The sequence below is a fragment of the Quercus robur genome, chromosome 2 (genome assembly GCF_932294415.1).
Source record: "Quercus robur chromosome 2, dhQueRobu3.1, whole genome shotgun sequence".
Classification (NCBI taxonomy): domain Eukaryota; kingdom Viridiplantae; phylum Streptophyta; class Magnoliopsida; order Fagales; family Fagaceae; genus Quercus; species Quercus robur.
In genome coordinates, this window is record NC_065535.1 from 49,960,590 (window position 1) to 49,975,456 (window position 14,867).

The 14,867-nt window shown below is 30.4% G+C and overlaps 2 protein-coding genes across 3 annotated transcripts; both read left to right on the forward strand.

Moving 5' to 3' along the window:
• The first annotated feature begins 6,508 nt into the window (after positions 1-6,508).
• Positions 6,509-7,267, forward strand: LOC126700045 (uncharacterized). Its single transcript, XM_050398028.1, has 2 exons — positions 6,509-6,523; positions 6,641-7,267. The coding sequence occupies exons 1-2, from the start codon at positions 6,509-6,511 to the stop codon at positions 7,265-7,267; spliced, it is 642 nt and encodes a 213-aa protein (XP_050253985.1).
• A 2,623-nt stretch (positions 7,268-9,890) lies between these two features.
• On the forward strand, positions 9,891-14,640 carry LOC126713871 (uncharacterized). 2 transcript variants are annotated; one of them, XM_050413797.1, is made up of 3 exons: positions 9,891-10,103; positions 13,118-13,452; positions 13,847-14,640. In XM_050413797.1, the coding sequence occupies exons 2-3, from the start codon at positions 13,120-13,122 to the stop codon at positions 14,375-14,377; spliced, it is 864 nt and encodes a 287-aa protein (XP_050269754.1). In that variant the 5' UTR covers positions 9,891-10,103; positions 13,118-13,119; the 3' UTR covers positions 14,378-14,640. The 2 variants fall into 2 exon arrangements, with proteins under 2 accessions (XP_050269754.1, XP_050269753.1); XM_050413796.1 differs by lacking the exon at positions 9,891-10,103 and having other exon boundaries at positions 12,933-13,452.
• Positions 14,641-14,867: the final 227 nt, after the last annotated feature.

Genomic DNA, 14,867 nt, shown 5'->3' on the forward strand with positions numbered 1-14,867 from the left:
TTCAGTTTTCAAAAGCCAACGAAAACACACATCTAATTTAATGAATCCATTCCATTTAAAGAGTTAGTTTTAGAGTTCAAATCCTAGGAACAACATATTTCAGTATTTTTTATTTTTTTTCTTCAGAAAATTATTTTTTATTTTAACTAACCAAACATGTTTTTTATTTTAAAAATACAAGAAAATTGTTTTTTCTTTCTATTCCGAAAAATAAATTTTTGAAAATAGAAAATAAAAATTGTCACCAAACATAACCTTAGTAATTTTGACATTGGAGTTTGTAATATATATACTAAGGCAAAACTTAGTAATAGACTTATAGTTTCTTAATTCAAACACATCGTTGCATTGAATGACAGTTAAGGATTGTTTCTTGGGGTTGGGGGTCTTGGGGGAGGGGTGGTGTGAAGCATAAAAATATTGACCATTAAAAAATAAAATAAAAATATATTGAAATTCAAAAATAAGTTAATATATGAAAAAATAAAATTAGCATCTATTCAATATTTAAGAAATAAAAGATATATATAAAATAGTTATCTCTTAATACTTTTATACTCAATCATTTGTGATCTATCACAATGTAACTCAAAAATATTTTAAAGCAAATCATTCTAAATGATGCAACAATTTCCCTATTAATGCAAAAAATCAAAAGATCCGTTGTAAATCAACCCCGAAAGTTAAAATCATATTTAATATCATTGTATGTCCAATATTATGCTTATTAAATAAATTGTTATACCAAGCATATATAAGTCAAGTGAACATTTTATTTTTAGAATCTTTGGGTAAGCTTTCAAAGTCCCAAACTTTAATGCAAAACACATACATGTTAGGTGAATATTTAATGGGTCCAGTACTTAACTCAACTGGTAAAATCTTTAATGGTTGAATAAGAGATTTAGAGTTCAATCTCCGTCTATACTAAAAACCGATAGGTGTCTTGGTCTGATGATAAAAAATTATCATCAGAAGCGCACACTATAAGTTGAAACTTTCTACAACAAAAAAATAAAATAAAAGGTCAGGTGACCATTTTATTTTTGAAAAATGCTAAAATTATTACAAATTTTAGAAAATTAAACTTATAGATTGAAGTGACAATGAATATGAATGGTCGGTTTCATCCACCTAGTAAATGATGGTTTGATTTATTTATTTTTTAATGATTATTGACACATTAGTTTATAAGTTTTACATAATAAAATTTTTAACATCCCTAGCATCAATCTTTATTTGTTTAAATTCCTTGGATTAGCTTTCAATTTGAAATAACTAGTTTCAATTTTGGGGGGCCAAATATATATATATATATATATATATGAGATGGGTTCAAGTTACACCTGGTGTAACTCTTTAGAGTTACACATTTTTTAAACCATTGGATTTAAGTAGATCTAACAGTTAAAAAAATACATTTATTATTACAAATATTCTTATTAGGATATCATTAATTACCCTCATTTATTACATTCTAAACCTATTTCTAAACCAAAAAATGTTTGACCTTTGACTCTCTCTCTCTCTACGTTTCTCTCTCTCTCTCTTTGTCTCCTCCACCATTGCTCCTCCACCATTGTTCCACCTCTACAGGTTACTAGCAGAAGGCAAAAAAAAAAAAAAAAAAAAAAATCCCATTCCCATATAAGCCTCTTTCTAAAAGAATAATTCCGTAATAGCAAAAAGTTAGAATTTTTCTCAATGCATGTTTGATATTTTGCAAAAGGACCTTGCCCAACGTTGGTTTTGTTGTTTCTCTTCCAAGTCTATTAAGGACTGTTCCAAACTTTCCAAGTTGGCGAGCACAATCTGCAGCAATAATAAATTCTTTCTCAACTCTTACAAACTCAGATCCTCACAAACATAGTTAAATAGGCTAAAAGATTTTTAATTTTAACACTTAAAAAAACTCAAAAATAAGAGAAGGGGGAAAGTTTAAAAAATATATACGTTGTCATTGATGTGTGATTGTGAAGTTGTATGACAATTGTCCCCTGAATTTATTTCCACGAGTCCTTTATGAACCTCCATGTTTGAACTAGCATGTCTGAATGCAAATGTCTTCAATTTAGGGCAATTGTTTATGCTAAATTTCTTCAATAATGGAAATTCCACATTACTGTCAATACAGAATTTTTTAAGAATTGGAAGATCTTTTAAGAAATGACTAAATGAAAGTTAGGTATGTTTTTAGTTTGATTTCCACAGCAAGTTTTTCCATAATGCTTAACTCTAGCCAATCAATCATGGAAAGAACTGACAATTCTTTGGAACCAAATCTAATGCATTGAGAAAAATTTTCACTGTCTGCTAATACGGAATTATTGTTGGTTATATTTTATTAAAAGCTTTAATTTTCTTTTAGAAAGAGACTTATATGGGATTTTTTTTTTTTTTTTTTTTAAATTCTATTGGCAACCTGTAGAGGTGGAACAATGGTGGAGGAGCAATGGCAGAGGAGACAGAGAGAGAGAGAAACGTAGGTAGAGAGAGAGAGGGAGAGAGAAACAGGGAGAGAGAGAGAGAGTCAGACGTCAAAAGTTTTTGGGTTTAGAGATAGGTTTAAAATGTAATAAATGAGAATAATTAATGAGATCCTAATAAGAATATTTGTAATAATGAGGATTTTTTTTTAACCGTTAGATCTACTTAAATCCAACGATTTAAAAAATGTGTAACTCTAAAGAGTTACATCAGGTGTAACTTGAACCCATCTATATATATATTTATTGTATCTTACTTTCAATGTATATCCTAAGAAACTTTTTTTAAAATTCTAGGAGGATCATGGCATACCTTAGTCTACAAACAACTTTGTCTTTGGATGCATTGACCAATAAAAGACATATAGTGTTATCTTTTTTAAAGACGTTTAAATTTAATTTAATTATTTTTTTAATTTAATTGGAGAACTTACTCTAGTATAATTGTACTTATGTTTTACCCATTTACTATTGGTAAAAACCCTGGCCACCTTTAGACCCATTAGTTTTTTTCTAACTCAAATAACCCTAGATAGAAGACTTAAGTAAGGATTCTAAAAAGAGGTGGCTTCAGGATTATTAAGGTAAGCACCACCTCGTTTACTATATATTGACTAGTAAATTAAAATTGTTTAGACTCTTACACTAATGATTAACATTCAAAACAAGTAGCGAAATCTATAAGGGGTTTTGCTTATCTCTAGTACTTTTTTAACTGGACATGTCTTTTTATTTTAAATATACAATGATAAATGATAGTAGATTTTAATCTCCACCTTTTATTTAGTTAGTGGATGATATGTCATTTTCTCATTAAAACAAAATAAGATTCTAGTTAAAAAAAATACTGGAGATAAGTCAAACTCAATTTATAAAATCTCTAAAACATGTCGTAGCATTCATTGCATGAATACGAAATTTTATTTGCTCCAATGGATTCTACTTAAAGGAAATATTTGATCATATTTCTCCAAACAATTCAAAAGTAATTCTAGTCTCCATTATATTCATTAGTAATAGTATTTTTTGTGGTGTTCCATATTTGTGGTTCAATTCCTATTTCCCTAGCCCACTATCTACCTATCTATAATAATAATAATAATAATAAGACATGATCGAAGGGAACTTCTTCTACAATAGAATTTCAGTTCAAGAATTGAAGTGATACCATTTTTCTTTTTAATATTATGAGCGTATTTGATTATCATGACAAAACTAATTGTACATGATAAATGTGCACCGTTAGGTCAATTTTTTTAATTCATAATTAGTAATTGTAAGATATGGAGTATAAAATAATTTAAAAATAAATAATAGAACTCCATTTAAATATCATGAAACTGGATAATTGAGTTTTAATTTGAGTCTTATTTTAAATAAATAGACTTAACAATGCACATTTATCAAGTACAATATAGGTTTGGCCATTCCTTAAAAACTTAGACACTGGCATAAATCAATGAATTTATCATTTTAGGTAACAATTGCAAATAACACCCCTTTTTATCCCTTTTTATGTGTGTATGACCTCACAAGCATGGTTATCAGTATCCTGACCCAAATCTTTGCATATTAAAATCCTAAGATTTTACATCCCTAAAACGTTATGAGTCTTACTAGGATTTCTACTAAAGTGAGATTCGTGTGGAATCTCAATCCCACGGCAATATTAATGATCTTGGGCTATAAAGGAAAATTCAAATTTTTTAGCTTATTTCGAGCCTTCAAATGGAGCCCAAAGGCCCCGAACTGATTTAAAAAATGTAATAAACAGATCAGCCCAATAGCCATAGCCCAAATTAATTTTTTTTTTAAAACATATATAGAGAAAAGCAAAAAATAAAACCCTAAGGCTCGCGTCAGTTGTCACCTTACCTAATAAACAAAATAACATAAGGCAAAAGAGAAGAGAAGAAACTAGACTACTAGAGAGTAGAAGGCGAGTGTGAGAAGCTGAGAAAATCGACAGTGACGCCACTGTGAGAGAAACCATTGATGACAAAAGTGATTTTTTTTTTTTTTTAATTCTTCTAACAATGTCGAGAATGTTGTTTATAATAATCAACCACACTTTAAGAAACCCATCCAAGGTAACCAAAATTTCGGTCTTGATGATTGAGTGTGTTTGTGGTGTTTTTTGAAACATTGTTGTTTGCTTTGTATTGTTTACGTAAGACATTAGGTATTGACATTGTTATTTGCTTTGAGTCGTTTATGTGAAACATTATATATGCTTTGAGTTGTTTAACTTAAAACCTGTAATTTGTGAGTGTTAATTTTTGGACTTTGAAATTTGAACTTTGTTTATGTATTTATAATTAAGTACTTTGTCTTTTATTAATAATTTCACTAATTTGTAGGATCTCGATCTTGATAATTTGCTCACAAGTGTGAGATGTATCCTTATTTGCAAGAGGAAGCATATATAATTATTACACAGGAGAGGAGACCTCCTTAAGTCAATGAGGAAATGTCGATTGAAAGTTATTATTATTTTTTGAAATTGGGAAAAGTTAACAAATACCATAAGTCATTGGTTTAAGAAATATATTTTTAAAAATTTTATGGAAAAAAAAAAAGAAAAAAGAAAAAATGTCCGATTAACGGGTGCCTCTTTAGGCATTTGTTAATAGACAATTTTAGGAAAATTTTGATACCACTTTTATGAGAAATATAAAAATCTTTTAAAATAATCCTTTACTTTTTTTCTTTTCTCATTAAAAGTTTCTAAAAATATTTTCTAAACCAATTCCCTTAGAGCATCCTTTAACTTTTCCTAAAGAAAAAAGCAATTGACTTTGTGATAGTTTTTTATATTTCCCATGAAAGTGGTATTAATTTTTTTTAAATGGTTTATTAATAAATACCCTAAGGTCGCATTTGGATATTTGAATTTTAAAGTGATGGATTTGAAATTCCTTAATTCTAAATATATAAATATTAAAGTCTATCTTATAAATTTCTAAAATTCTATGGGTTTAGAAGTTATTTCAAATTGAAGGATTTAAAGGTTAAAATCTTTAGTGGATTTGTCAAATCCAAATGTTTGACCATTTTTAAGCAATCCAAACAAAATATTTGAATTTTAATCACCTAAATTCAAATTCATATACCCAATTCTACCATCCAAACACACCAATACCCACTAACAACAACCTTCAAATGTTGAAAACAGTTTAGGGGGTGTTTTCAAGATATAGAAAATGTTTTTAATGACATAGTTATAAATAAATTGAAAATAGTAAACCCCACATATTTGTCTAAACTCTTTTATCTCTTAAATTTAGGAGTTTCTTTTTATCACAAAAAAAATTCTAACGCTTCAAATTTGAAACTTATCATTAAAAAGAAAAAAACATAACGAGCTCTATTCCCTTATCATTATCCACACAAAAAAAAAAAAAAAAATAGTAATCTACAGATTTTACACATTACTTTTTATAAATATATATATTTATATTTATATTTATATATTTTTATATATTTTAAATCTCAAAAATAGAAATAGTCTCTCAAACAATTTTTTTTTTTAGTATTTTAAAAATTATTTTTAAAAGTGGGAGCCACACATGTAAAATATAAAAATTATTATCTGAAAACTAGTTTCAAGTTCAATTTTTTGAAAATTGTTTTTATACTATTTTGAAAACAAAAACAAAAATCCTACTACCAATTAGGCCCTTAGCTGTTGGAAAATAGAATATAGTTTTTTGAAAATTGTATTTAGAAAATATTAACCAAACAATGAATTCAAGTGTGGGACCCACTATTTTATGAATTGCAAAACAATAAACTATTTTTAAATACTCTTACCAAACAAACCCTAACATATTGTTCACATTTCTTGGTGTCTTATTCAATATGCTAAGTTACCTTTATTTTATATATATATATATATATATATATATAAACACCAGGATTTATTAGTTAAAATATAAGGCTTTTAGTTATACCTCATATTAAATTTTAATTAGTGTGCGAGGATATTACATCCTTATGTTGATTAATGATTCTTTAATAAAATGTCAATAAAGTGGGTAAATTGCGGGCAACCTTTCACCATGACACAAATCTCCAAAGGTTTTATGCAAAAAACTTCCAACGAAGAGGAAAAAAATATAGAGATGATGGTGGCAACAATGTGGACAATCTAGTCCCGTAGAAATCAGATTAGAGTGCAGCAACATGACTACCCCATATCCCAGGTCGTTCCAAATGCTCGGCAAGCCCTCTCTGTTTTCCACCGTGCAAACAGAGCCCAACAATCTCCAGCTACGGTATCAAGTACAAACCGGGTTACTTGGATCCCACCACCAACAAACTCTCTCAAGATCAACTTCGATGGAGCACTTTTCAGAGATATTAATAAAGCTGGTTTGGGTGTTGTTATCCGAAATGAAAATGGGCAGGTACTTGCTTCCCTATCGGAACAGATCCAATTGCCTTTCTCCTCCGACCTGGTTGAAGCAATAGCAGTGGCACGGGCCATCACTTTTGCTCATGGACTCAGCCTCTCCGACTACATTTTGGAAGGTGACTCCGACGTGGTGATCAACGCTTTCAAAAGGAATGATGAATCCTTATCTTCATTTGGCCACATTCTCGCTTCGGCCAAATCCTTAACAGATGTCAATTGTATTACTTTTTCCCATACTCGTAGAATTGGCAATACTGTTGCTCATAACCTAGCAAAACATGCAAGACATGTTATAGGTTTTAAGGTGTGGATGGAGGATGTTCCTCCACATCTCCATTCTGTACTATTTGCCGATTATGGCTAACTTCAATGATATTCACAGTCTTCTTTCTCAAAAAAAAAAAAAAAAATACAAAAAATGCACAGTTTGATGAAGATTCAAATGCAAACTCAAAAAATTTAAAATAATTAAAACTAAATTATTAAATAAATAGTAATAATAAATTATAAAATAAGTAAAAAATTTTAATAAAAAAATTACTTTAAGTACTGATTTTTTAGAGTTTAGACTTTATAAGTGTTTATCTATTTTTATATTTTAAAATTCTCTTTGTGCTTTGTGTTAATTTCTTAATATGAGATATGGAATGAATTTGATCGTTTCTATTTGGGTTATGTTTAATTTATGTCTTAGCTAGCACAAACAATAATAAACAAAATAGTTCCTTAATACCAATTTTTTCCCTAGTGATAGTCTAATCGAAAAAATCAACACACACAAATTAAATACAATAATCAAAACCAAAAATCAAAATAGACATAAAAGAGTTCAAAATTTGAAAATATAAAAAAATAAATAAAAACTTGCATAAGAGAACCCAGATCTTAAATGGGTGTCCATTATTTTGCTTTTTTATAATAAACTTCCTTTAGTATAATATCTTGCACACAAATTTAGAAGTAGAGAACAATAAGTAAGATGAATTTATTATATTAAAATTTAAGAGTAAGTTGCATTTTGAAAAAAAGAATAAAACAAAGTGAGGTGTATTGTGCGAGATTTAATTATAGGAATGACTTATTAATTAGTTAACAGGGACTATATTGAAAAACCATGGCTAAATATATATAAATTCTGAAAATTTTGATAATAGACTTTTAGTTAGAGTATAACTTAAATTTCTAAAACTTAGATAATAAATTCTTATCTAAATTAAATTATTGTTAAATCTTATCCCTTAATCAAGAGCTTTGTAACTTAATATCCTAATAAAATATTAATTTAATAAGATACAACTTGCGAAAAAAAAAATAAAAACAAAAGCGTGGGTTGTGTGTGATTTAAGTTTAGAAATTTTTTATATACTTTTAGTTTGAATAGAATTTAAATTTGTTTTAAATTATTGTTAAATCATGCAACTTAAGGGAAAAATACAAAAACAAAAATGTGATAATTGTTAAATCTTATCCCTTAGTCAAAAGTGATTTTTTTTTTAGAAAGAAAATGTGGGTTTTGTGTGGGATTTTAGTTTATAAATTTTTAATAATAGACTTTTAATTTGAATAGAATTTAAAAACAGCTGTTAAATATTATTCCTTAATTGAGGAAATACATCCTAACAAAAATATATAATTAATTTACTAATTAGTGAGAGTAGCCACTTGGTGCAACCATGAAAAGTCATGACTGAATATATATTGAAAATTTTGATAATAGACTTTTAGTTGAGTAGGATTTAAATTTCTAAAACTTAGATGATAAAGTTTTATCTAAATTAAATTATTTTTAATATTATCCTTAGTTAAGAGCTTTGTAGCTTAATATCTTAATAAAATAATAATTTAATAAGATGCAACTTGAGGAAGAAAAAAAAAAGCGTAGGTTGTGTGGGATTTAAGTTTAGAAATTTTTGACAATAGACTTTTAGTTTGAATAAAATTTAAATTTGTTTTAAATTATTATTAAATCATCATGCAACTTGAAGGGGGGGGGATCGTGGGTTGTGTGAGATTTAATTTTAGAAATTTTTTTATAATAGACTTTTAGTTTGAATAGAATTTAAATTTGTTTTAAATTATTGTTAAATCTTATCTTAAATTATTGTTAAATCTTATCCCTTAGTCAAAATGTTGTTGTTTTTTTTGTTTTTTTATATAAAATTAAATTACTAATTAGTGAGAGTAGTTATTTGGCCCAACTATGACTTCTAAACTCAATTTTTATTATACTTTAGGAAAAAAACAAAAACAAAAACGTGAGTTGTGTTGGGTTTAAATTTAGAAATTTTTTATAATAAACTTTTAGTTTGAATATAATTTAAATTTGTCTTAAATTTTTATTAAATCTTATCCCTTAGTCAAAATTTGGGTTGTTTTTTTTTTTTTTTTTTTTTCTATAAAATTAACTTACGAATTAGTAAGAGTAATCACTTGGTGCAACTATGACTTCTAAACCCAATTTTTATTTTATAGCATATGATATGATATGATGTGTTATTTTCAATTTATTGCCCACATAAATGATTAATGATCTAACACAAAAACACACTATAACTCTATTCAAAAGCCACAATAACTTTTATGTTAGAATCTTTTTTTCTCTTCCTTTTATGTGTGTGTGTTTGTTTCTATATAAATATAAATATATATATATATATATATATGAGTTGTGTTAACGGGCACTATAAGAGCCCGTTATACAGTTTTTTGTCTTTTCATTCAGCTTTATGTCATTTTTTTCATTGTGGGCCAATTTTATAAAGAGAAAAAATATATTAAAATAACCTATAAGTCCAGTTTCATGTGCTTTTCTTTTATTTATTTCATTTTTTTATTAAATAGGACCTACCTTAGTACAACCTTAACAAGCACAGGTGAACTATTTGTTAAAATTTGCCTATACATACATACATATATATATATATATATATATATAAGATTAATGACCGAGAGGAACCAAGCAGACTGTATTCAGCTCATGCGCTGCTGCGCATGCCACATTGTTTCTATCGTACAAGGCACAGATTTGGACTTAAACCCCCCTTGTCTGTATGGCTCTCACCGTACAATGATTAAACTCCTCACATTTGAACTGCAAAGACAATCAAATGCGCCCACACCAATAAAAAGAAAGGTCTTGCAGCTCTAGCTCCACATCCTGAACTGAAATCCCGTTGTATGTATATAGCGAAGAAGGGAAGGTAGGACTTGAACAAAAAATATGGAAAATCACAAAAAGATGTCATTACTATCAAGTTAAATATAGTATTACTATCAAGTTAAATATAGTGTTACTCTTTGAATGTTTAAATAGATTTTAGTAATAAATTTTGTATTTTTTTTTTAATAAAAGTGACATTGTTTAATCCCTTGCAAAAAAGTTTTTAAAACTGTGTTTGTTTTGGCTTCAAATTATTTCCGGAAATGCTTTTCCGTAAAACTTGAGTATTTGGTTGAACCAATAAATTCAGTCAACTGAAATGTTTTTCCCCTTTGACCGTAAAATAACCCAAAACACTCGTAAAATCATTTCTGTTCATATTTTCACTTCAAACCATTTCCACTCCTCACATAACACGGTCTGAGCTCTCTCACAGCAGTGCACTCCTCACAGTAACACAAGCTCTCACATGCACTCCTCACAGCAGCGCACTCCTCACGCACTCCTCACAGCTCCACCCACAGTTCGACGAGCGCCAAACGCAGACCCACGGTGAGTTTCCTTTCCATTTCTCAATCTTGATCCGACCCACGGTGAGTGAGTTTCTCAATCCGATCCACACACTTCCAATCCACACACCTCCGATCCACACACCTCCGACCAAAACCTGACCTCTAATCCACATTCCCTCAAACCCATCTAGCCAAAATCCACGGTGAGTGAGTTTCTCAGTCCGATCCACACACCTCCGACCAAAACCTGACCTCCGATCCACATTCCCTCAAACCCATAAACAACCCAACCTCCTACCCACCCTCTTGGATCCGATCTATATATATATATATATATATATTTATTTATTTATATAATTATTTACTTCATATAATTATTTATTTATTTATATAATTATTTATTTATTTATTTACTTTTTTTAATTATCCATTTTGTAATTATTGATTTAAGAATTTAACTGTTGTTGGTGTTACAATTATACAGAAATAGAATGCAATGTGATTTGTTGGTGTAAATATTGATTGTGATGGTATTATGTGCAGTTATCAACGTGGTTTATGTTGGTACTATGATGGTGTAAATATTGATTGTAAATAGAATGCAATGTGATGGTATTGTGATGGTATCAATGTGCAGTTATCAATGTGTTGGTATTGTGATGGTGTAAATATTGATTGTAAATAAAATGCAATGTGATGGTATCAATGTGCAGTTATCAATGTGATGGTACTGTGATGGTGTAAATATTGATTGTAAATAGAATGCAATGTGATTTGGTACTCGTTATCAATGTGGTTTGGATGTTTTCTGTTTGTGGCTGTTTTTATTTACTGTGTAATCAATAGCATGCTTGTTTACATATCTCTTAGACCACAGTGTTTGTGATTTTTTAGATGAAAAAAAAAACCAAAGCCGCAATTCTTGCCTCAGTTGCATCTGTCCTCCTTATGGGGGTTGCATTGTTAAGGAAATTGCGACGTAGACGTAGACGACTGCCTAGGGCGCCTTATGTTAATCATGCAGCCAAGAGAGAGGAATACATAAATAGTATTCTACATGGAAGTAATAGACATTGTGTGAATCAAATTAGGATGAAGCCTATAGCTTTCCACCACTTATGTCACATCCTCACTAAGGGGGAGCACGTTCACCCGACTATTCACATGTCTGTTACAGAGCAAGTGCTCATTTTCTTACACATTATTGGTCATAATGTGAGATTCTGTGTAATGGGTAGTCGGATCTATAGATTAACTAAGACTGTTCATAGATACTTCAAGGTCGTCCTTAGGGGGATTCTGAAATTATATAGAACTCTAATAAGACTGCGTAGCGAAGATACACCCCAGAGAGAAGGAATAGCAGAAGGTTCTACCCATATTTTAAGGTAAATATTGCAACTTGTGTATTTTTGTAAATTGTGAAGATATGTGTAATTTTAAACCATTATGTCTGTCGAAAATTAGGATTGTATTGGAGCAATAGATGGTACACATGTTCGTGCATCTGTGCCACTTGAAATACAAGGAAGATTTCGTGGTCGCAAAGATGGAACCACGCAAAATGTGTTAGTTGCCATTAGTTTTGACTTAAAGTTCACTTATGTATTGGTTGGATGGGAAGGCAGTGCACATGATTCACGTGTGTTAAATGATGCATTTGCTAGGCCAGGGGGATTTTCAATTCCCGAAGGTATTATACGATTACTTCACCTTTTTGGTTTATTAGTTTAATAAATATTGTGCGTTTTCCTAAGCATAGTAGTGATTTGGTTTTATTTTTGAATATATGTAAGTAAATATTATCTTGGTGATGCTGGGTATGGTAATAAAAATGGAATATTGTCACCTTATCAGAGTGTGCGATATCACTTGAAAGAGTTTAGTGATCGTCCTCCTGAGAATGAGCAAGAATTGTTCAACCTCCGACACTCTTTATTGAGAACTACCATTGAGCGAGGGTTTGCAGTGTTGAAGAAACGTTTTCGAGTGTTGGATGCAAAACCATTTTGGTTTTTGAAACTCAAGTGAAAGTAGTGTTAGCATGTTGTGTGGTTCATAATCACATTATGGGGATTGAACCAAATGACCATATTATGGAAGATGTAATGAACCAAGTAGAGTCTAGTGACCCCCAACAAGAAACACAATCACGTCGGGAGTCCATTGAAGACAGTGGATTGTGGAATGCTAAGAGAGATGAGATATGCCAAGCTATGTGGTCTGATTATACCAAGAGTGGAGAGTAGTACTTTATTTAGATTTCTATGATTGTAATATGTGTTTTTTCTTTCTTATTTTTGTAAAGACAATGTATTTACTATAGACTTCTGGTGGTATAATGAAAAAGTATTTTCGGCATTACATTGTTATTTGATGGTATTACATTGTTATTTCCAGTGTTAGCATGTTTCATTCTGTTGTGCACATCTATAAGCGTGGTTGTATGTGTGTTTGATTTGTTGTTCATATTTTGAGCGTAATTACTAAATGCTACTCTCATTTTTAAATGCTACTCTCACTATACAATTTTCATATGTAGTAATGTCAAAGGGCAAAGAGAAGGTGAGCAGCAGCAAGCAGTTCAGGTGGCTGCGGCCTATGCATTCAACGATGCTTAGGCTACTTGCGCAGGAGGTTGCAAAGAGCAACAAGCCGTCTAGCACTTTCAAGGCAGGCTCCTTTGCTCTTGTAGCGAAGGAGATAACTGCCCAATTTGGGGTTGAGTGCCACCCTTCTGATGTTGAAAATCGGATGCGGACTCTAAGGACCATGTGGTCCACTATTCAGACTATTAGAAAGAAGAGTGGCTTTGGCTGGGATGATAACCTAAAAATGATAACATGCGATGCGAAGACATACCAAGAAGAAGTCATGGTATGGCTTCCAACTATATTTTCTTAATATAAATGATAATATATGTTTTTGCCTTTTATAATCTATGAATTGAGAACAAGACAAGGCTACTCAAGTACCCTCTTTATATGAAATTTATAGTGTCATTCTTTTTAGGATTCCATTGCTTTTATAAGGTTTTTCAAATATAACTTTAATGTGTGGATCTATTGTAAAATCTGGTCTTAGCATTTGTACATTGTATTTTTTGTTGTACTTATCTTCAAAATCATGGGTTATGTCTCCTGTTCCCTAACAGATTTTTTTGTTTATCATTAACCTAAATCATTTAATGGCATCTATATTGAATTGAATATTGAATTTATGAGTGAAGTGATTATTGCATTATTATTATACGTTCCTTTCTCCTTTACAGGCGCATCGAAAGCATGCGGAGTATCTAAACAAAAAAATTGAGATGTATGATGAATTAGTTATTGTTGTGGGGAAGGACACAGCCACGGGTGGCTTTTCTAAGTCCTATGTGGATATTGAGAATAAGCCAGACAATGGGGACAATGTTGAGTTTGTTGCAGACAATGTGGAGGAAGGTGTGGTCGAGAAAGGGAAGAATGCAGTCGAGTCATCCACCATTGGGTTGAGAATTTCCAAGTCCCGCAAAAGAGGGCATGCACCTTCTAATGCTAATGATAGTGTGCTGATTGATCTGTCTGATCAGCTGAAGGAAATAGTTGTGGCTCTAAAAGAAATCAACCGGGGCCCGGTGTATTACACAGCTTTTTACAATGAAGTCATGGCTATAATGGCGGATGGGTATAGCGAAGACATGCTCGCAACTGCGTTTGATCATCTTTGTGAAAATGAGAAGGCAGCATGGGGATTTCTAGCCAAGAATGCTAGGCTGAGAAAGCTATGGTTGGATGGTTTTTTATTCTCACAACTTTGACTTGTCTGTTTCATGTTGATTGTGATGGTAGCTTTAAGAATTAACTTTTGTTGTAGTACTAGTATTGACCTACCATTGTATTATATATGTAGTCTTTTGTATTATTGGAACGATACAATTGCCCAAATTATGTATTTGTACTGTTCAAATACCACGAGTAGGTATCATTTTTGTACACCATGGAGGTGTAATGCTAATGGTGAACGATTGATGTGGCTGTTTTTATATAAATATTATGGGTATATTCAAATGATTATTTTTGATGTTGAAGTGGATAATTATTTTTGTACTGTTACAGATATGTCTAGGCAATGCAGGTGCTTGAATTTGGATGATTATTTTTTATGTTGAAGTGGATGATTAGTTTTGTATTGTTACAGGTTTGTCTAGGTAATGTAGGTGCTTGAATTTGTAAGGCATTTCATATTTTCTGTAAAATGATCCACAAACCAAACATGGGAAATGATTTTCCGTAAAAAACGAATTCCAT